Raw genomic sequence first — 21,803 nt, 5'->3', positions numbered from 1 at the left:
TAAGATCACTTAGATTTCCCTCAGTAAAAAGTTAAATGAGCTTCATCAAATTATTTAAAATTTTTTATCTCCTTCCTCTATGTAAAGAGTAAAGTATAAGTCCCCCTCCCTCCTAAAGTGATTATATTAAGTGTTGTGTTGTTTATGAAACCTTTAAAATCTGTGGAAGTCTAGAGAACAACATGAATCATTATTAGTTGGCTTAAATTTTATGAGACCTCTTGTGGGTTAGAAGGGCTGGAATCACCTCAGGATCCTGCCAATCTTGTGTGAGTGTGGACTTAATATATTTTAGTTTTACTATCTCAAATGGGACATAGTCAATTACAGCAATGTCAACTCTGTGGGAGCCTAAAAATTAGTGTATAGGGATGCTTTTCATTCCTGAAACCCCAAGCCATTAGCTACTTGAAGAGATTTTCAAAAGGATACATATCCAACCACTTCTCAGAACAGGGCCTTCTGAAGCTTTTGGCCTAAGGAAAAAAACCTGAGGAGTTAGATCACAGTTGGCCAGAGTTACTCTTGTATTTCACTTGGAGAAACTACAAGGAGGTGATGGGTTAGCAGCAAGGCCGGGCACAGCTTTGGGTTTACCTGAGAGGCTGTGTAGTGAAGTGTTAAAGCAGAAGACAGACACCAGACTTCTCATCTTGTCCACCACTGCTGTTTAATAATTTGGTGACATTGCTTAACCTACCTAGACTCTCTAAGCTTCACTTTCCTCCTGTGTCAAATGGGGATAACGATAGTCATCTTAAAAGGTTGTTATGATGACTTAATAACACACAGTTCAGCTTCCCAAACTTGAGTCACTTACATATCACCATATCAGTCAGGGTAATGCTTTAAACATATTTTATTTATTTTTAGAGAGAAGGAAAGGGAGAGAGAAAGAGAGGGAGAGAAACAATAATGTGTGGTTGCCTCTTGTGTGCCCCCAACTGGGGACCTGGCCTGCAACCCAGGCATGTACCCTGACCAGGAATCCAACCAGTGACCCTGTGGTTTGCAGGCCCACACTCAATCCACTGAGCCACACCAACCAGGACTAAGTCAGGGTAGTTTTGAGAAATATTTAGTTAAGGGATCTGTTACAAAAGTGTGGGCAGAATTCAAGGAAACCAGCTAAGGGTAGTGCAGGACCCAAGGCTAGCTATTGCTGGGAGCTGTTATCACAATAGAGCTGAAAGGGGGAAGAGGGGAATGCATGGACAGAAATGGGGAGCTGTTTAGAGAAGGTGGCAAGACCATGGCCCAGTCAACCTTCAGAGACCCTTGCTGGAGAGGGGGCAGGATACTGAAAAAGTTTCCCAGCCTCACTTTCTTCCCCACCATTTCCTGCTGGGGCTCCCCATGTGCTGAGCCCAGCCAGAAGCAAGCGAGCCCATGATGTGAGTCATGAAGACCAGACTCCCAGCAAGGAAGAGGAGGGAAAGCAGGTGGGTAGGGAGGGGCAAATGGAACCAGTCCAGCACACTGCCTCTATTAGCATTTGCCTATTTCCCCACTTAAAACAAATCCCCTTTCTATTAAATGAAATACATTTAGTTTTAAAAGGAGACTTCTGCCCTGGCTGGTGTGGCTCAGTGGATTGAGCACAGGCCTGCAAACCAAAGGATTGCGGTTCGATTCCTGGTCAGGGCACATGCCTGGGTTGCAGGCCAGTTCCCAGCGGGGGACTCATGAGAGGCAACCATACATTGATATTTCTCTCCCTCTCTCCTTCCCTTCCCCTCTAAAGATAAATGAATAAAATCTTTTTAAAAAAGGAGACTTCTTAAGTCTCATCCTAAGCAGTGATATCCATGGATGTGCTACCTTTTTCTCTATAATATACACTTTGGAAAGCTTGGCCTCAGTTCAGCAGTTGGAACATAGTAAATACTCAAAAGAAGTAATCATCTCTGTTGCTGGTTGCGCAGGTGAACACCTCGTGCATAATGAAACTAACTTTTAAAAACACAAGTTACTATTAAAAATGCAATCTCTTCTCAATATACTTTCTAACTGTAGATTGCTAATTTATAGAAAAGATGATAAAAATGAGTTTTATGTATTTGTTTTACAACTGGCCTACATTAATGAATTTGATTATTTGGCCCATTGGTTTTTCATTAGATTCTTTTGGTTTCTTTAGACAAACAAGTAAATCATCTGGGAATGTTGACAAGTTATTCCACTTGATGGTGTTTAACATCACATTACAGTGGCTAGAACCTACTGGGCAATATTGAACAACAATGGAACAAGAATGGTGATGTCAGGAGTTCTTTGTTTCTTCCTTACTTTAATGGAAATGCTTCTAGTTCTTTTGTTGTTTGTTGGTTGGTTTATGAGAGATATCCTTTAACTTGGAAGTGTCCTTATATTTTTAGTTGACTAAGAATTACTATCAGGAATGGGCATTATATCTTATCAAATACCTCTTAGATGTCTGTTGAGACCTTACAATCCTGGAACAAATCCTGCTAGATTATGATGTATAATTCTTTTAGCATATTGATTTACTATTTTTTTTCTAGAAGAATTACATCTTGGTTGGACAAAATGAGTGTGTGTGTGACTAAGTAGTTTTTAGGGTTTTGAAGGACTGAAAAAGGAGTGTGTAAAATTAAAATGCAAATTATTTGTTCTGATAAAATTGAATATTTAACAGTAAAAATGTATGTTGTATATACAATAATGTTTAAAATAATGTTGTACCAGATGTAACTGTAGTCGTGGGCTCCCAACAGTCTGTAGGCTACTGGGTCTTTCTTTTACCTCCAGCCCCTTAGCATTTTCTCAAAGAATATAGAAACTGAAATGTGGAAGATTTCGAATATTAAAAATTGAAGATTTGGGATAGAGTTCGAAGCTGAGATAAAGTTGGGCCTTGCATATCTTCCTACTTTTCTGGAACTAGATCCAGCATCAGACTTTAGAGTAGAATGTTGTCTCTAGTTAGAGTAGGTAAATTTATCCCAGTATGAGCAAGGACAACTATAATAATTAAGGAAGTGACAAACCAAAATGTAATGTAAGAAAGCTGTATGTATATTGTAAATTGTACATACTAGTGGGGGGTACATGCATGTGCATGAATGCAATACAAGACAAGCTTGTATTCTGTATAAATTCAGGCTACCATGTTGTCCCCCTCAGCTCATTTCTGCATTCAGAAGAAACACCACTACAACAACCCCCCAAAATTGAAAAACTATTTAAATTTTTCCTGTAGTATCAACAAAATGTAAAGTACCAATTCATAACATAGAGCCAAGTTCCTCTTTGCCAATTTCATCACAACCCAACAGTTACCCCTTCTTTTCCCTGTCTTTCAAAAGGTCCCTAGGCTTTCTGTTCTTTGTCATCTCTCACCTTCTAGATCCATTCTTTTCTCTGCCTTTCTCAGTGTAAACCAATCGAGCTCTTTCTGGTTCACTGCCTTAGCCATTGCCCAGATCTGCATGTCAAGGCCCAAGCACTATCCTTAGCAAAAACCCTATCCTTAGACAGGCGGGATTTTTATTTTGTTTTCCTATAACACATGCAGAAACAAAATTCCCAGGCAATCTTTAGCTTCTGCTTACTCAGGACTTTAATTTTCCTCCTCCAGCAAACATTTCGCCATGTTCTAATTTGACAGATTCAAATCCACCACCCCCACCAATTATAAAACAAATAATGAACAACAAAGAGGATAAAAGCAGGGAGTCAAAGAGAGACCTGTGTAGCTGAGGACCTGGAAAAGGAACTCTGAGTAATGGAGTGTTTGGTCCTGTTGGCAAAATTATGGTCACAGAAAGTGCTGTCTCTTCTACTTGGCATGGTTCCCCTGAAGCTGAAGTTTCCCAACAAGTATTATTAAGGCCTCAAGAAAGAGGTACAGGAGGAACAAGGTGGCATTAATCTGTCTTTCTTCTTAAAGCTGGAGGGTTTTCAAGGGCTGAGATGTGTCTAGATGGAGTAGGTCCCTGCCTGCATTGGGCAGTTTCCATCCCGGCCCTTGCCCTCTACCATCATCCTCTCAGTCTCTAAAGCCCAAACACCCACCCCCCAGCAGAGTGAAGAGCCTATTTTTAAAAGACCAGGCATACTCTGAATGAATAATGACTTCTCTTTTTCTCCACCCGGTGCCAATCAGTGACTCATCAACCATTTTCTAAATGACTATGTTTTCATTCCCCAGTTTCCTTCGCACTGCGATATTAGAGAAGATTAAATGCAGCTCCTAGCTGCCTCCCTCTACTTTTCTGCCTCTTGTTTTAGAGATGGTAATGCCCCCAAAATAGAAGCATTTCTTTGAATGCTGATCATTTAGTGACAAGTGAAAACACACACACACACACAGCTGTGGTGTTAGGGAAAAAGATCTGTACAACTTCCAGGAGTATGTTAATGAAAAGGGAAGTTGAATCTTGGACTACAAAAATGTGATATCTCAACTGGACCCCATTCCCTGCCCCCCATCTCTCCCCTAATTTCCTGGCAGAGACCATTTATTAAGCACCCCTGACTACACTTTGTATGTCACTTTCTACTCCATGCTATTCTCTGACTGCCAAAGGTTTCTTTTCCTTTATGGCCACTTCCATTCTGCTCAACTCCCACCCCTGGCACCTTTTCCTACCCCCTCACTGTATCTTTTTCTAGTTCCCTGAGGTCCTGCTAACAGCCACAGGGAAAATTATTTCTTGCTAGGATCTTGTCTTCCTACTATTCCTGGACATGACTGTTTCCAATATAAGGCAGTGTTTCACCCCAAGAGCAAAGAGAAAGTTTGGATGGTGAACATAAACCCATCATCATTTGAAGGATAATTATACAAACCTATCCTGTGGCTGATGGGCCTGTGGTCTAGTTTTCTTGACAAAAACAAACAAACAAACAAACCACACCCAAAATAACTCCTTAGATGTGCCTCCTCTATTGTGCTAGATATCTTTATTGGCCCTTCTCCACCCTTCTCCAACCTGTTCTGTGGTTGGGGTGCTTGATCTATGTACATTATGCCAACAGGGTTCTGTTGCCCATAAGCTTCCAGTTGGGTTCAAACTGAAAAGAGTTCTGGAAGTAAATCAGAGGGTAGGAGGACAACAAGGTCCAGATATGTATAATGCTCAGTTCCCCTGTTTGGGTTGACTCTCTGTTGACCCAAGGACACTGCTTCTTTCAAGGAAGATGACATTCCTTTCTTCTTCTGGTAACTTCTCTCTATCCTCACCCCTTTAGGCCTAGGGGTGGTAACAACTCGCTGCTTGCCCTGACTTCCTGCATTTCCCCAGTAGCTGACATTGTATAATTAGTGCCTTTGTAAAAGAACCCTCTTCAAATCATAATTTGAATGTGCCAACTGTTTCCTGTTGAGACACTGTCTGGTCGTATCTTCCTTTCTTCTCCACTCCCACCCTACCTTTTGACCATAATTTGCTCTGATTTTTCTCTGATCTCATGCAGCATATTATGACATGATGCATGGAAGCCCTTTCAAAACACCTGTTGACCCTTTGGGAAACAGCTCCAAAGGGACTACAGTAAAAGGTATGTGTTTTTTTGAGAGCAAGAAACACAGCTCCCAGGAGTCTTCAGACTTATGGTCTAAGTGTAATGCTCATGAGCTCTGGTGGCCAACATATACTTGCTAGGATGAAAGGCTAAGGATAGATTTGGAGCTGGATTGTTGACTATGCCCTCAAATTCTTAACATTACAACTTACTTGTTCTGAGCTTATGGGCTTCTTACTGGGTGAACCATTCTCAGATCATTTAAGGCCACAGGATATCTATAGCCACTGAATCTCAATAATCATAATCATCATAGTGGCTGCCCAATTACTGACTGCCAACTCTGAAGCAGGCACTGTGCCTGGTGTTTTGCCTCCATAAATCAAATGAAAGTTTCCTTCTGACTCTTAAGTGTTGTTTCTCCATAGATTTTTGGGAAGAGTGCGGACTGAATCCCAGTCCATTCTGAAATTGTCTGCCTGCATCCCTGGGCTTTTCTGAGTCATGCATTATTTTTTACTCCACCAGGGGGCTCTATAAACTTCATGGTGGGTGCAGGTCTGGAATGTGGGAGGACCTTATCCTGGGTAAATTGCTTTTCTCTATGCAAAGATCTCTGGGAGCTTCAGAGGTAATTGGAATTCTCAACTTTCACTTTCCTCCCTAACAGCCAGACAGTTATTCAGATCTGTAAGTGTGTGTTTAAGATTTGAAGAGTATCAAAAGGGAAAACCACACATGCAGGAAAGAATGTGAAACCTCATCAACCCTCAAGGAGTTTAAACTTTCACAGGGGGACTTTTAGAGGCACACCCCATTTCCCATCCTTGCTCCCTTACCCTCAAGTTGGCTCCTCTCTGTGGAATCCATTCCTTCTTCCACCTTTGCCTTTTGTCTCTTGGAAATGTTCATTTACTCGAGCTATTCTCACCAAGCATACATCCTCCCCCCACCCCACCCAAAAGGAGCTTTCCTCCAGTGTGAGTCAACAAGTACCTCTGCAGTCTCCAGGAGTGGTATTCTATCCACTCTCCCTCATGATCTGCTTGCCTAGGTGGGGGCAGATGCATCCCTTACTCTTCAGATTGTCCAACGGTAGCTGTGGATCTCTCTCTCTCTCTCTCTCTCTCTCTCTCTCATACACCCTCCCCCCACCCAGAGGTCTCCCAAGGACAAGTATGAATTCTCAGAGACAACATAGTCTACTCCCAGAAGGAAGAAGGGAACTCTTTCTCTGAGTGCCTCCATGATTTGCATGGCTCCTTCTCCCACAGTGGACTTGGTACCTCACACCATGATACAGTCACAATTAGTTCCCTATTCATTTTTTCTTTTCAAGTTGTTCAGCTTTGGGCCTATAGAAACAGACTCTTTAGCAGCCTTCCCTCTAGCTACACAAAGACAGCCCAGGTATTTAAATGACCACTTTGAGAGCCATTGCATTTTTAAAAGCTAAGTTCCCCCCTTTGCTCTGATGTCTTTTGGGGGTAAGGGTTGGTTTCATATGCAATTTCATATATCTTAGCTCTAGACCCTCACAAGTCCCTAGGGTGGCTGAGGGTCTTTTCTCACATTCTTTGTCCTAGTGAATCTCCCATCACTCTTGGGACCTAGGAATTGACCTTTCCCCCTCTTTCTCTCTCATGCATGTATTGCATGTATCAACTTGTCCCAGATATGTTGTCTCCTTGATTTTTCCTGGAACCTATCTATAAAACCTGCATCTGACTCCATGTATAGTAGCTGACCCAAATAGGGAGTTATCTTTCCTCACAATATAAGAAGTCTGGAAGAGGAGGGACTCCAGGTCTAGATAAGTTGTCTTCTCTCTTATATTCCAGGAACTTTATCCCTTTGCATGAGAGTTCCATCCTCATGTATGTCACAGGCATAAGACTACCCTTCCATCTCAACCTTGAGTCCATTCTCCAGGGCCAAAGAAGAAGGAAGAAACAAAGGGACAGCACCTGTACCAGGACAGCAAAAGCATTCCTAGAAATCCATGTAGACATGGATTAGAAATCTACATCAATACAACTAAAAACTACAGCCATTATTTTATGAATGGGGAACACACAGGCACAAAAAGGTTCAATGCACTAATTCAAATCCAGTATGGCCACTTAGAAAAAGAACTCTGTAAATGAAAATCCAGAATCTATTCAGAACTGCATCATGTGGCTAACCCTGAACACAAGGGAATCTAGGATGGTGAGCAGATTGACTGGTGCTATTGCCATCTGGAACAAAATCAACATTCTGTTAGAAAAGAAGAAAGGGTAAACAAATGATAGTGTCTGCCACTGTAGCAAAACTACATAGAGATGTGCAGGTGGTTCAAAGTGAAGATGCTGTATCCCAAGAGCAAATAAAAAAAGATTAAAATGGAAAATAATTTTGAAAACTCAAATCCATGTTTTTCACTTTCCCCATCCTTTTATTATGACTTTTCTAGCAACCAGGGGTGAGGTTCTCCCTGAAGTCAGTAGAAAATACTTTAGATACGTTGAAACATGGTCAAAATGAGCTCTGCCTCTTGTGGCTCAGTGGATTGAGCACCGGCCTGTGAATGAAAGAGTTGCCGGTTTGGTTCCCAGTCAGGGTGCATGCCTGGGTTGTGGGCCAGGTCAGGTCCCCAGCAGGTAGCACATGAGGCCACACATTGATGTTTCTCTCCCTCTCTCTCTGCCTCCCTTTCCCTCTGTCTAAAATAAATAAATAAAATCTTAAAAAAACAAAACAAAAGAAAACAAAAGAAGCATGGTCAAAATGAGCCTGTAATGCAAGTACTTGATTACCATTTTTTCAACAAAATTCTTGAAAAGCTGTTTATTTTTGTCTTAGTGGCCTGATATTCCATCTGTACACTAATGAGTATGTAGGATGGTCACCTTTTAAATTCTTTTTCTCTTAAGTAGGAAATTCGAACTCCTGCAACATTTCTGCTAGTATTGCTGTTACTATAGGAGATTCCTAGGCGCTATCGTTCCTCATGGTGAACATTGTATTTCTCTATGGAGAAGCTTTCATTATTTTCAGACTCTTATTGAATACATTATGAGGCCATTGAGACAGAATGAGAAAAAAAATGTCTACTTTGCACACTTGGCTGTTCTTCCCAGATCTTTACAATTGAGGTGGAAAAAAGAAAGTACCTTCAGAAAAATAATTTAAGAGGCATGGCTGGTTGGTTTTCTCATGTTTGATTCCATGAGCCCTGTAGTTCATATGCAAATATGAAAAGGGCCACATAAGTACATTTTGATGACATTTTTTATTTAAAAATCTCCCACTGACAAAGTTGCCTTTCCCACCAAGGGTCATCTTGGCACACAATTTAAAGGCTGTCCTGACCAGTAAAGGGCTTTTGTGTCAAGAATTCTGGATTTTCATTTACAGAGTTCTTTTTCTAAGTGGCCATGCTGGATTTGAATTAGTGCATTGACCTTTTTGTGCCTGTGTGTTCCCCATTCATAAAATAATGGCTGTAGTTTTTAGTTGTATTGATGTAGAGGCATTGAGTTAAATATCTTGACCCCAAAATACTAACCTCACACGAACAACATCATTTTCCAGAGCAAGACATCATTTCTGCAAGTAGATTCTTAGTCAAGTTGATCAGAAGGGCACAGCAGTTCCTTCTAAAGAACCAGACTCTCTCCCACTATTGTCTAATTGGCTAGATATGTTTTGCTTGTTTGTTTGTTATAGTTTATCTAACACAATATCATATATTATTATCTCAGTGAGCTTCTCAGGAGGATGTCAACTTGTCCTACACCCACATAAAATACTTTATTCTCTGATTTTCTTATTAGATTTACTAACATGTTGTTGTTATACCATTACCATTTGACAGCTTTGGAAGAAGCAAGAACAAGCCATTATACAACTCTTGGCAAAGCTAACAGGGTTGCAGGGAAATCATTAACCTTTAGGAAGCTTTAACATTCTTGCACCGAATTTCTTATCATTTATACAACGTTCATATTCTTCTAGGAGCCCCTGAACTTGTAAAGGAAATAGAGGGAGTAAAGGGAAGGGGAGACTAGGAAGAGACACAAATCAGACTGAGCCATAGCCAATTCCAGTGCCTGCATTCACATCAGTGATTAATCAAACTAATGGGGAATTCTAATTCTGTGCTTTGCTACCCTTAAGCCCTGTAATTGCGGTGTCTCTGAACCCAAAGGAAACACGTTGCGCTCTGCATGCCCAGACGCATAGCTTTTAAATCTTCATAACTCTGTAATTACTACAGTGCTTTCCTTCAAATCTGGCTCAATTTCACTTCCTTAATGTATATTACAATCTTGATAAGGTTTGAAGTTTGCTGCTTCTGCTGTTCGAAAGGACTCAATCCCAGAATGATAATGTGAGTTGTAGATTTTTCTCCCTCAAGTTCCTCTCAAAAAGAACTGATTTATTTCAGGACCACCACAGTCAAAAGCACTTCCTCTGGGTCAAGGCCAGTGCTGGGTGTTTTCATCACAGAAGGGTGCTTGGAGAACAAATTCTGAGCAGTTAAAAAAAAGAGAGATGTTGTGGGGGAGCTTATGAATCCTTGGGGAATGGCTGTTTAGCTTTATTAGCGCCATGTGCTCTAAAGACTGTGGTTCATTTTACCCAATTGAAGACTTTTCTTTATAGTAAATATATTAAAAACCCACTTCATCTTTATAAACTGAGCCCTGCCAAAGAGTGAAAATTACAAGTCAGCTTTAAAAAAAAAAGCAACATAATTTCCACATTCTTTCTGCCACCAACTGGTTTTCAGGATTTTTCAAATACTTGTTGGAAATGCCATTTAATGATTCTAGTCAATAACATATCTCTTGTAGTTGGTTGTGGGGTCTCAATTTTCGCCAGTTTATTTTACTTTTAACTATGTGGTGATGCTTGGTCTCAGCTTTTAGTATTTCCATTTCTAGGCTGTGAGAACCAGTACTGAAGCCTGAGTTGTTTTCAGAACCTCTGCTTCAGTCTATAACCCTCCCCCCACCCCAGTCAATGTTAATGGTCCTGGAATTCTGAATAGCACTTAATTCTTCTCTATTATTTGTTTACATGTCTATCTCCTCTCCTAGATTCCATCCTTTGAGAGCCATGTTTATATCTTCTTTGCTTTATATCCCTGGCAGCCAACAGAGGCCTGAGCACCCAATAAATGTTTGCACTCAGTAAATAAAGCTTCCGGTAAATGTTTGTTGGGGAAGCAGAGGAAGAAATAAGTGAATGAAACACCCTTGTTGTTTGCTATCACCATCTGCTTTAACTCTGTCAGTTATTTCGATGTATTTGCAGTTCTGACTAGATCCAGATTTGGCATGTTTAAAATTATATTCAGTTGTAAAATGTGAGGCGTGGATTTTTGAAGATAAGAAAGAAGTCTAAATTTCTCCCATTGGAAACAATATGAATAATCAACAGTTCTTTGGAAAGAAGATAAAAAGGCTGATTTAAACAGTCTTTGGAATTTTGGGAGAACATTTAATAGCATTATTTTTTCTGCCTATGTTTCCCTGTCAGTAAAATGCAGAAAGAAACCTCTGTCCTTAATATTTCATAAACTAAATGAGGATTTTTGAGGAATAAAATCACAAACTAAAACAAAGGAAAACTTTCAGTAGTGGTATATAGTCCTTTCCCCACTATACAGATTATTGTAGTCAATATGCATGTGCCTGTACTGATGTGTAGTGCAGCTTCACATTTTGAAATATTAATGAATCTTTCCTATGATGTTTCCTGGGAACACTGGTACACAAAGTCAAACTTAAGTTTCTCAAACTGGAATAAAAGGGACTTCTGAGTTTTAAAAGCAAAGCCATGAAGGCTTTGAACATAATATTTATACTGTGAACCATAGATCTGGAAGAATGCATGTTCTCTCCAACAAGATGACATACAACCATGGGCTACTGGCCTCCTAGTAACCTGCATAACTAAAGGAGAAAGGGGGCTGGTGAATCTCAAAGCTCAGAAACTCACATCAAACTTCAAACTTGGGAGAACCAAGTGCAAACTTCTAACATCGAACTTGGGAGAACCTCCTGGGGAGCATGAAGTGGTGGTCTCCTGTTATGGGGGGAGAGAGGGGTAACTGACATCTTCTGCAGTCCTTCCATTGGCTATGGTAAGCCTTCTTCCCATACTTTCACAACTCTCTCATCTTTAGCTTTTATTTTGCCCTAAAGGTGTTTTCCTGTGCTATAACTTTATTTGTGGGTGCAAGTTGAGTATAGGATAACTGTGAGCTCCAAAAAGTTTTCTGCTTGAATAAGAACCATATGACTTTCCAAGTTTCTCAAGAATGGAACCTCTCCTTCCTCCTACAGCCATTGCTACTATCCACTCTCAAATCCGTTCTTCTTCCTTTGGCAAGTATAATGCACCTGTATTATAAGATATTACATTTTATGGACAAGCCATGTGCATTTATATTGAAATTGTTGCTTTTTACTAATGTGAACTTGGTATAGATTTCTACCTGTGAAATAGTCTGGGCAACTTAGGTTAGGATGGAATACTCATATTTAATCCAATGTAATTACTGAAAATATTTTTATTTAACAGCTTTTACTTTGTGGCAGGGCTTTTAGGAGTGAATTAAACTGATTAAGTGAGGAATAGGTGCAATTGGGTGGAGGGAGACTTCAGTCACTATTATTACATAATTATGTTAACAAGCCCATGTGTTTCCTGGAATTTCTTAGACAAAACAAATATTTTTAAGTAGGAATAATTATGATGCAGCATCAACACTGGGATATTTGAAACACAACAGACATTTTGGTGAAGAATCTTTCAAGAATCTCCGCTTTGTTTCCTGTAAGATTCTAGAGGAAACTTGAATATCCTTCCCTGGACATAGGAGGCTGAGGATGGAGGTAACTTACAGCGTTTTGTATGCCAATTCTTTTCTTCAACAAAGACCTCGTTTCTCCTACTGGGCTGCAGCAGGCGCTAGTGTAACTATGGGGTGTGGTGACACAGACAGGATATTTCATTCATTTTACAATGGCATGAGGTTTATACTGACTGAACACTAGAGTTTATGGGGAAACTGCTGGCCTTTGAGCCGCATGAATGACCGATGGGCATTAGGCAATGGGGTAATTTTTCAATGCTGCCTTTCCTTTCTATTTTGGCTATAAGCTCATGGTAATAAATATGTGTACATGGGTTTGGGGGTATGTGATTAGGAGAGATCAACACATGTAAGTAGATATAAATATCTGGCTTCAGATATCAACTTTGTTGTCATCAGAGCTTTTTGTGGGAAGATTCAGAGTAAAATGGAGCAATTGGGGATTTGAATAAGAAAGGCACAACTCTGGGAAAGTGGTGGTGGGAAAATGGTGACAACTGTATTTGAAAATCAATTAAAAAATAAAAAAAAAACAACAAAAAAGAAAGGCACAACTCCTAGATGTGTGGAAGACTCATCGGCATTAAGATTTTGTACACCTGAATGATATAATGCTATTAACTGATATTATACCAATAATTTAATTTAAAAAAGAAAAAAGCCATACATCCCATCATTATTACATGTGGTTGCTATTATTTGATTTCAGTTCTACAAAGTAGGAACCAAACTAAAATACTTGTGTGTGTGTGTGTGTGTGTGTGTGTGTTGGGGGGTGGGGCAAGCCACGTAAGAGGGGCTTGAAGTGGGAATGAGTACAGTGAAGCTAGGAGGTTGTCCTGAAGCTACCCTTGCACAGCTAGCATGCAGTTCTTATTAAAATGGCGTTGTGGATGTATAACAATCACATTGTGATTGTTATTTTGAATAACAATCACACCTTATTTTTAAAGGTGCCTTTAGTCACATCTTATAGCCGCCTGAGAAAATATCAATCAATCATATCAATGTATGTGTTTATTTGTATTAGTTTTATTTTTGGTGACTCTGAAGTCATCAAAAATTTAAAAAAAACAAAAGTGAACTTAGCCCACTGGAGACTACCAAAAGTGGTGATAGTGGTGGGGACAGTGAGAACAAAGGAGACCAGAGGCCAAAAATCAAGTTTATTTTAGACCAAGTGGCTTCATTAGCATGTGAGTAGGAGTTCAGGTCATTAATTTTCCTTTTTGCATAGCTGAACTGTGCTTTGAATCATTTTGAAATCTTGACTTGGGTCTGTGCTGACCACTTGAGGGCAGACAACAAGGTAGCCTTTTCTTGAACTTAATTACCCCCTGGAATCCTCCACCTCCCGGGCCTGGAGGAGGACTCTCCCTCCCCTTCAATCATCTCTCTGGGTGGATAGGGGCCCTCAGGCCTAGGAAGGTATTTGCCAATCACTGGAAACTTCCTTTAGGAGTGAGAATTCACCACTACTCATAGCCCATGTCAGGGTTCAGCTGGGCCCACTCCACTAGGCCCCTTGAATGCTATTAATAGGACAGTGCTGGGTAAGGGGGAATGAGAGGCAGGGCAGACTTTCCACAAGGCTTGCTAACTGGATACCTTTAATACCCTTTGTTTTTCTTTACCTCAATAAGTTTAGGGAGGAATGTGTGGCTGGCCACCTAGCAGAACTCATGTTCAGCATTTCGAACATATGAAAAAGTCAAGCTATCTGCCACTACCCCACTGCCCACTTCCCTCTGGTAAAAAAAATAAGTCAAGTTAAATTTGAAAATTTAAAGCTCTAAGCTTCTTTAATTTGTGAGATAAAGAACAACTCCTAAAAGAACCTTTTCCAAAGTATTCTTTCTTTCACTTTTTTTATAGGGAAACCAAACCAAATGTATGATGAATCCCAATATATCCTTTACTTAGACTCACTAGTTAGCACATTTTGCTATATTTTCTTTTTTCCTTCTCTTTGTACATACACATTATTGTTATCATTACTATTCTTGTTGTTGGTACTGAACCATTTATGTGTACCTTGCAGACATTATGGCCCTTAACCTGCAAATCCCCAGCCTGGATTTTTTATGAACAAGGACATTCCCTTGCCAAAAAATTTACTTCTTTAGGTAGAATAAGAGAAGGGTCTGTTGAAACCTTTATAACCAAAGTGTGGGCCAGTCCAAAGTGCTGACTGTGGGGCCCTGTTCAGGCTCCTGCTAAGGTGGAAAGTGAGAGGAGACACCAATGAAGGCCTGGAGGACTTTATTGTTGCCATAAAACATTTTTTCCATGTTCTCTTTAGACACATGAAATGAAGGCTGCATTCCCAAGATCTGGCTTGTGGCTTTAAAATAAAAAAAATATTTTTACAGTATTCTTTTTGGAGGGATGAAAGCATGTATTTTATTAACATTTCCCAAACTCTTTAAAAAAAGTTTTAGGCTGACAGCATCTAGCCTGCTGCAATTGAAATGCATGGCTTTTTAGAAATTATACCCTTCAGTTAACCGAAGGGGAAAACTTTCCTCTATGAATCATCTCTCTAATGGAGAACTTTAAAATCTCTGTGAATGATCAGCACAGTAGGGTGACAGAAAGGTAATACTGCGTATCTCACCTAAGGTGTCAATGAGTTTTGCAAGCAGTTTTCTGATTTGCTCATCGGTGGTTTGGGTCTCATTCATGGTATTCTGTAGAGACTTGGCCCAGTGCAGGAAGCCGAGTGATACCTGGGAAGCGGGTATAAACAGCATTCTGGCTATTCTGACCGCGCTGGGGTGCGCCTACCTCCGGTCACCCTCCCCAGCTGTCTCACTACGCTCACAGATCCCGGGGCACTTATAGGGGGAGCCCGATTTTCCCCGCAAAGAACTCAAAGGACTTGTTCAGGGCTGGAATTCGGAGAAGCAATTTGCTTCAGCACGCCAGATCTGCTGCATCCCCAATACCCCACCCCTCTGCCTCTGCGCTCGCTACCCAAACCCCTAACCCCAACTCGAGGATTCCCCGCCCCGCCACGCTGACAATCTCAGCCCTAGACCCTTAGATGTGAGGAAGTGTTTTTGCAACGGAATGCGCAGGGTGAGGCCACCAGTGACTCCCAGCGGCCGCACAGGGCGCTGCGCCCCTCGCCCTGGCCTCCCCCCTCCCTGCGTCGGCCCCGCCGCCCCCGCGCCGCCTCCTGCGCCGGGGCTGGAGGCGGATTCCTCTCTCCGGGTTTTCAAAGCGCCTTTCTGAAACCTCCTCCCGGCCCAGAGAGGGAGAGAGCCTGGGTGCAATCGCTCCCCGGAGCGGCCGAAGGGCGCGCGGGGAGAGGCCTTCGCTGGGGTACTTTCAAACTGAGGCGCGCGCACACACTCACATCCACCCACCCAGACACTCACGCACGCACACACACACACACACACACACACACTCACACACACACACACACGCCCATTTATATAGGCGGCGGCGGCGGCGGCAGCGGCCAGGGCGGCTGCGGCGAGCGCTGGAATGATGGAGCTGAGCCAGCCGACCTGGGTTGGAAGCAAGTGAGCAGAGCCCAGGCGCACCCCACGATTTCTGTGCCCCGTGCTTCTCATCTTCCTCGGGAAACCGTGCACCCGAAGGAGGACCAGGAAGACTGATTTCCTAGGGGTAGGGCGGGGACGAGGAGGAGGCCAGGTGAACGGAAGAGACCCTTGCGTATCCGGAGTGCCCCAGCGCGCCTTTGCCCGACTTCTGCCCGCTGTCCACCCAGGTGGGCGCGCCCGGTTCCCAGCCAGCTAGGGGCGCTTTGAGGAAACCAGAAAGTCGCGGCCCGGCTGCGCGGGATGCCTTTCGCCAAGCGGATCGTGGAGCCGCAGTGGCTGTGCCGGCAGCGGCGCCCGCCGCCTGGCCCGGCAGAGGACACGAACGGAGGCACAACAGAACCGCCGCCACCCCTGCAGCCACCCAGCCAACGGGCCGAGGCCGTGGAGACGGGGCCCGAGGATCCTCTCCGTGCGCTCCGTGCGCCTCCTGCGCCTCCTGGGCCGCCGCCGCCTTTGCCCGCTCCGACCGATCAGGCGCAGCCACAACACGGAGAGGCTCCCGCGGCAGGCGAGGAGAGCGCGGCAGGGGTCCCAGAGGTGGTGTCCGCGGCTGGCGAGGCGTCCTCGGCGGCTGCTGCGGCAGTGCTGCTCATGCTGGACCTGTGCGCGGTCAGCAACGCCGCGCTGGCTCGTGTCCTACGGCAGCTCTCGGACGTGGCCCGGCACGCGTGCAGTCTGTTCCAGGAGCTCGAGAGCGACATCCAGCTGACCCACCACCGGGTCTGGGCGCTGCAGGGCAAGCTCGGCGGCGTGCAGCGCGTTCTCGGCACGCTGGACCCCAAGCAGGAGGCAGTGCGTGAGTATCCAGTATCCAAGCCGCCCTCCCAAGCGCTCCGCTTCTGCGCCGCACCCTCAGCCCTCCCCGGTCGCCGCAATCCCAGCCCAGCGGCGCCGCGCCCACTGCAGCTTGCAACTTACCCTTGCTTCCCCACCCCTCCCTTCCCCTGGGACCCACCCCAATCCTCCCAGTGCTGAGAGTTCCAACTGGACCCTTAGGCGAGGATGCAAACGTGGAGGGGAGAAAGTTAAAGGGGTGGCCTCGGAACTCGCAGGCAGCTGTGGCCTGAAAAGGAGCGTAGAGGGGGCACAGGAGGCAGAGGGGTCTGTCATTCACCTGTGGGGCTCACTTTCCCTATTCCCCCCTTCCCTCTGTGGGGGTGAGAGGGGTTTGGTGCAACTTCTGTGGTTTCCAGCAGCCCAGCTCTGAGCCCTATAGTTCGACCCCCCTCACTCGTGATTGGGGGCTCAAGAAGTAGTGAGTGTCTTTTTAGGGCTTCTGCTTCGCTGTGGCAGTTTTGTTACTCTTACCGTGACCTGAGGGGCTGTGCAGAGCCCCGAACTTGTACCTTCTGCTCTTGGGTGACTAGTAAGGCGACGCTTGCCTCCTACAGTGAACTCTTCTAAGAGCTCTGCCCCAACCTTGTGGCCCAGAGGGGCCTCGAGGAGGGGCGTGGAGGGAGGAGCGTCCAGGGCCCTGGGGAGATCACTGGACATCTTTTTTGCTCTGAGCAAGCCCAGGGTTCCCACTAAATAGCTCTTGGTGCCTTCTGTCCTCTGAGGATCTCAGAGGCGTTCCCACCTCGTACTGTCTCCCAAATCCACCCGCATATGGAAGACCCCTGAGCATCTTTGTTGCCCATTAACTTCACTCTTGCGACACCCCAGGGCTCCCAATAAATGTCATTCGGTGTCTTTTGCTGTCTGAGAGACGCTCGGGAGGGTCCCCTGGCGTACCGTAGGTGAAATCAGAGCGCGGCAGAATCCTTTAGGAATGAGCCAAAGGTGGGCGGGGGCACTAGGCCGTCGCTCCGGTCGTTTGGTGCCTAGTTCAGCTGCGACGGCTCCGGCGAAGGTGATGTCAGCGGCTCTGACTTACATAAGAAGCTTCCCCGTTGCTGCAGCAGCTGCGCGGGTGCGCGGTGGCCCGGAGCGCGCGGGGCGGGGGCGCTCTCGTGGCGTCCTTTCCGGGAATCTGCCCTGCAACCCAGCTCGCTCATTGCCCCCACTCAAAAAAAAAGGAAAAAAACCCTTTGAACCCCGCCCCGGGAATTCGCTGCTTTTCTGCAATAACAACAGTAATAACCGTAATGAATAAATGATGTGCGCGATCGGTTTTCGCAGCTATAAAAGAGCCCGAGTTGGGTTAATGACTGGTTGTTTAAAAGGGCAATTCCGGGGATGAGTTCTGGAAAGAATTAGGACTGCCGTAGGCCAAGTCGTATTTTACTTTTGGGACTTGAAATGAGCGCTTTAATCCTGCCTTCTTTTTTTTTTTTTTAACCTTAAACCACACAGCAGGGACAGGCCCTTCACTTTCAACAGCGCTGATATCTGGGGAGTGCGGTTGGGGTGAGTGGTGATTTCACTTCAAAAGAACTGGAGGGAAGTTTTGCAGACTGTTGAGTGGTGCATACATTTCCCGTGTGTGTGTGTGTGTGTGTGTGTGTGTGTGTGTGTGTGTGTGTGTGCGCGCGCGCGCGCGCGCGCTCGCGCGTGTGTGTCAGGCACACACACCGCTCTTTAAATTAGATTTCGCACAAGTGAAACTCAGTGCTGGAGCAGATTGTGTCCTCTTTTCCCCTCTTTCTCCCCTCTTTCTTTAGAGACAGCAGTGAGCACTTTATGTACATGGAATTTGACAGTCCTTTCAAGTCCTTTTAACTGTTTGGAGTACAAACTAATGGCTAATGGAGAAAAAAAGAAAATCCTTAATGTGTGCATACAGTTGATGATGGATATATTCTCTGTGTATTTATACATCAATGAATAAGTCCAGGGATGGACTTTAAAATCTATTTTTAAAATTTTTCTGTAATGTTGTCTCTACACTTCGGGTCCAGACCTCCCTCTTTTTTTTGTCCATATGAATTTAGGATGTCATTGTTCTTGCTTGATTTGATGGAAGGCATTACTTTTGGAAGGAAAGGCACAAGAGTATGTGTCTTAGTTGGGGTTTTCACAGAATGTAGAGGCAGAGGCAAGGGTTTCTGTGTAAGTGGTTTGTTTCAGAGGCATCCCAGGAAGCACAGGGAGGGAATACAGAAGTGGAACACCACAGGGAGGAAAGTTCACGCACAGTGTGAGTTTGGATACCACTGTGGGCAGCCTGGGTTCAATTCAGCACACTCCTCAGAAATGTTCCTCTGAGGAGTGCGGAAACTGGAGTATTTATCCACCAACTTCCACCACTGATGGAAACTAGGACCTGGAGTATGAATTCCCTGGCTCACAGAGGGGGCCTACCCTATGTTAGGGCTCAGCATGGTCCCAGGCCAGGTAGAGAGATGCAAAAAGCCTAGGGTTTATACAGGAATGTCTGCAGGGGTCCTGTGAGGAGGGGCTATAGGTAGAGTACCAGTGGTATCTACTACATCATGCATCTCCCTTTAGTATTCCTCAGGGCCTAGGAGAGTTTCAAAAGGAGTGACCCACATTGCCTTTCTTCTCCCTTCGAAGGTGTCTGGGTGCCTACATATCCCCTGTATAGCCTTTCCACTAGGATCACCATGCTCCATGCAGTCTTCTGTGTTGCTTCATCCTTGGACAGTTGCTTCCCATTCCCCTGAGACAGACTGGAGCAGTTTGCAGGGGTGATAATGATCTGACATATACTTTAGTAGAGTCACTTTGGAGACAAGGCTGGAGGCTGGTAAACCAGTTACACAGTGTGAGTCATGATGATGGCTAGGACTAGGGAGGTAGCTATGCAGACAGTGAGAAGTGGTGGGATTCTGAATTCATTTTGGAAATAGAATTGACAATATATACTTATTGGATTGGGTACATACTGTGAGAAGAAAAGAAATGTCTATGGATGATTACTAGTTTGTTTTTGTTTTTGTTTTTAATTTAAACAACTTGTAGAAAGAAGTACTATTTCCAGAAATGGGTACATCTAGTAGAAGAGTGGGTATTTTATTGTGGGAAGATAGAATCAACAGTTTTCTACTTGCACCGTGTTAGGTTGAGGCATAGACCATTAGATGTGTGAGTTCACAACTCGAGAGGCCCAGGCTGCAGAGGTAAATGGGAGACAGAAGCATAGAGATGGTATGCAAATCCTAGGAGCTAGGAACAACAAAGGTAAGTGAAGAAAAGGGAGCCAGAACTTTGATTATGGCAGTCCAACTTCAGAAATTTAGTAGAGAAAAAAGACTGACAAACAACAGCCAGTAAGCTACAAGGAAAATTGGGAGAGTATGGTCTGAGGGAAGCCAGGAGAAGGTGTTTCAAGAATGGAGAAATCAATTTGGTCAGATGGTTCCAAGAGTAAGGTGAACACTGAGAGAAGACTGTTCAGTTTGGTAACTTGTTAGCAATGAATGGCCCTGATAGGGGCCATTTAAGAGGAGGGGTGGATATGAAGGCCAACTAAGAGGGAATGGAGAGAAAACAGGGTGGGTGGAAGAGGAGACAGCAACTAGAGATGACTCTTATGAGTTTACTCTGAAGGACAGTGGAGAAATGGAACAGTAGATGGAGGGGGAATACAAGATCAAGGGAGATTTTTCTTAAAAAGTATTGATGTAGAGACACATTTAGATTCCATAGAGGGGGAAATTAATGATGCTGGAGAAAGAACTGTGTAATTATGGAAGAACTTGAGAAGCTGAGCGGGGAAGGGATCGAAGCACCCTTCCATCCATAGTACTGGAGGGAAGATAGAGGGTATGGGCAGACAGGCAGGTAGGCTGGTGAATCGATGGTGGTAAGATGCAGTTTTCTTATACAATTATATCTATTTTTTCTGTGAAGTACCTGGTGAGGTCATCAACTGAGAGGGTATTGGTAATTTGAGGAAAAGAAGGTAAGGTGTTAATGTTGTCTCAGGGAGGGAACATGGATGCAGTAAGGAAGTGTGAGGGAATTACCTGGCTGTGTTGAGAACCTTCTGAAATTTATGGTCATAAATTTGAAGCCAGTCCATCTTTTCAGTCACTAAAACCTGACATTTTGGAATTCCTTCATTGGCCTAAACCCCAAACTGTTCATTCTTAGATGTCATTGGCTTTTCGGTTGCAGTTAATTAATTATATTTAGTTATTAAGTTTTAAACTAAAATTTATATTAAAGTTGAATATTCCTACAGAAAAGTATACAAATCATAAATGTACAGCTTGGTTGATTTTCACAAAGTAAACAACTCATATAACCGTCATCCAGATCAAGAAGTAAAAACATTACTGTATCCTGAAACATTCCCACCCTCAGGCCCTTTACCAGTCGCTGTCTCCCTTCCCAAAGGTAAACACTATATTGACATCCACATCCACCAGTTAGATTTTCCTATTTTTGAATTTTATGTAAGGGGAGTCATAGAGTATATACCTTTTTGATGTTCACCAAACATTATGTTTGCAAGATTCTTCCATGTTGGCCCTGGCCATTGTGGCTCAGTGGATTGAGTGCCAGCCTGTGAGCCAAAGGGGTGCTGGTTCGATTCCCAGTCAGGGCACATGCCTGGGCTGTGGGCCAGGTCTCCAGTAGGGGGCACATGAGAGGCAACTACACACTGATATTTCTCTCCCTTTCTCCTTCCCTTCCCCTCTCTCTAAAAATAAAGAAATAAAATCTTTAAAACAAAGATTCTTTCATGTTGTTACAGTAGATTGTTCATTCTCATTGCTGAATACAATTTCATTGTGTGCATATACCACAATTGGTTGATGCATTCTCCTGATGATGGCCATTTGGGTTGTTTGTAGTTTAGGGCTATTGCCACAAACATTTTTTATTTGCCTTTTGATGAGCTTATGTACACACAATTCTTTGGTATATATCTAAAAGTAGAATTTTTGTATCAAAGGGGATGGATGTATGGCTTTAGTAGCTATTGCCTAACAGTTTTCTAAACTAGTTGTACAAAT

At 43.7% G+C, this 21,803-nt stretch overlaps 1 protein-coding gene across 3 annotated transcripts in view; it reads left to right on the top strand.

Annotated features, from left to right (window-relative positions):
• The first annotated feature begins 15,520 nt into the window (after window positions 1-15,520).
• Window positions 15,521-21,803, top strand: part of NHS (NHS actin remodeling regulator) — a 372,824-nt gene continuing 366,541 nt past the window's right edge. For all 3 annotated transcript variants that reach the window (XM_037046284.1, XM_037046286.1, XM_037046283.1), the window contains exon 1: window positions 15,521-16,732. In XM_037046284.1, coding sequence (XP_036902179.1) covers window positions 16,177-16,732 — 556 coding nt within the window. In that variant the 5' untranslated portion in view covers window positions 15,521-16,176. The remainder of the gene's footprint in view (window positions 16,733-21,803) is intronic.

The sequence above is a fragment of the Sturnira hondurensis genome, unplaced genomic scaffold (assembly GCF_014824575.4).
Source record: "Sturnira hondurensis isolate 20B ecotype Veracruz unplaced genomic scaffold, ASM1482457v3 Scaffold0005220, whole genome shotgun sequence".
Lineage (NCBI taxonomy): Eukaryota > Metazoa > Chordata > Mammalia > Chiroptera > Phyllostomidae > Sturnira > Sturnira hondurensis.
Note: the sequence above shows the minus strand (reverse complement) of the source record. Positions and strands in the feature narration are given on the sequence as shown.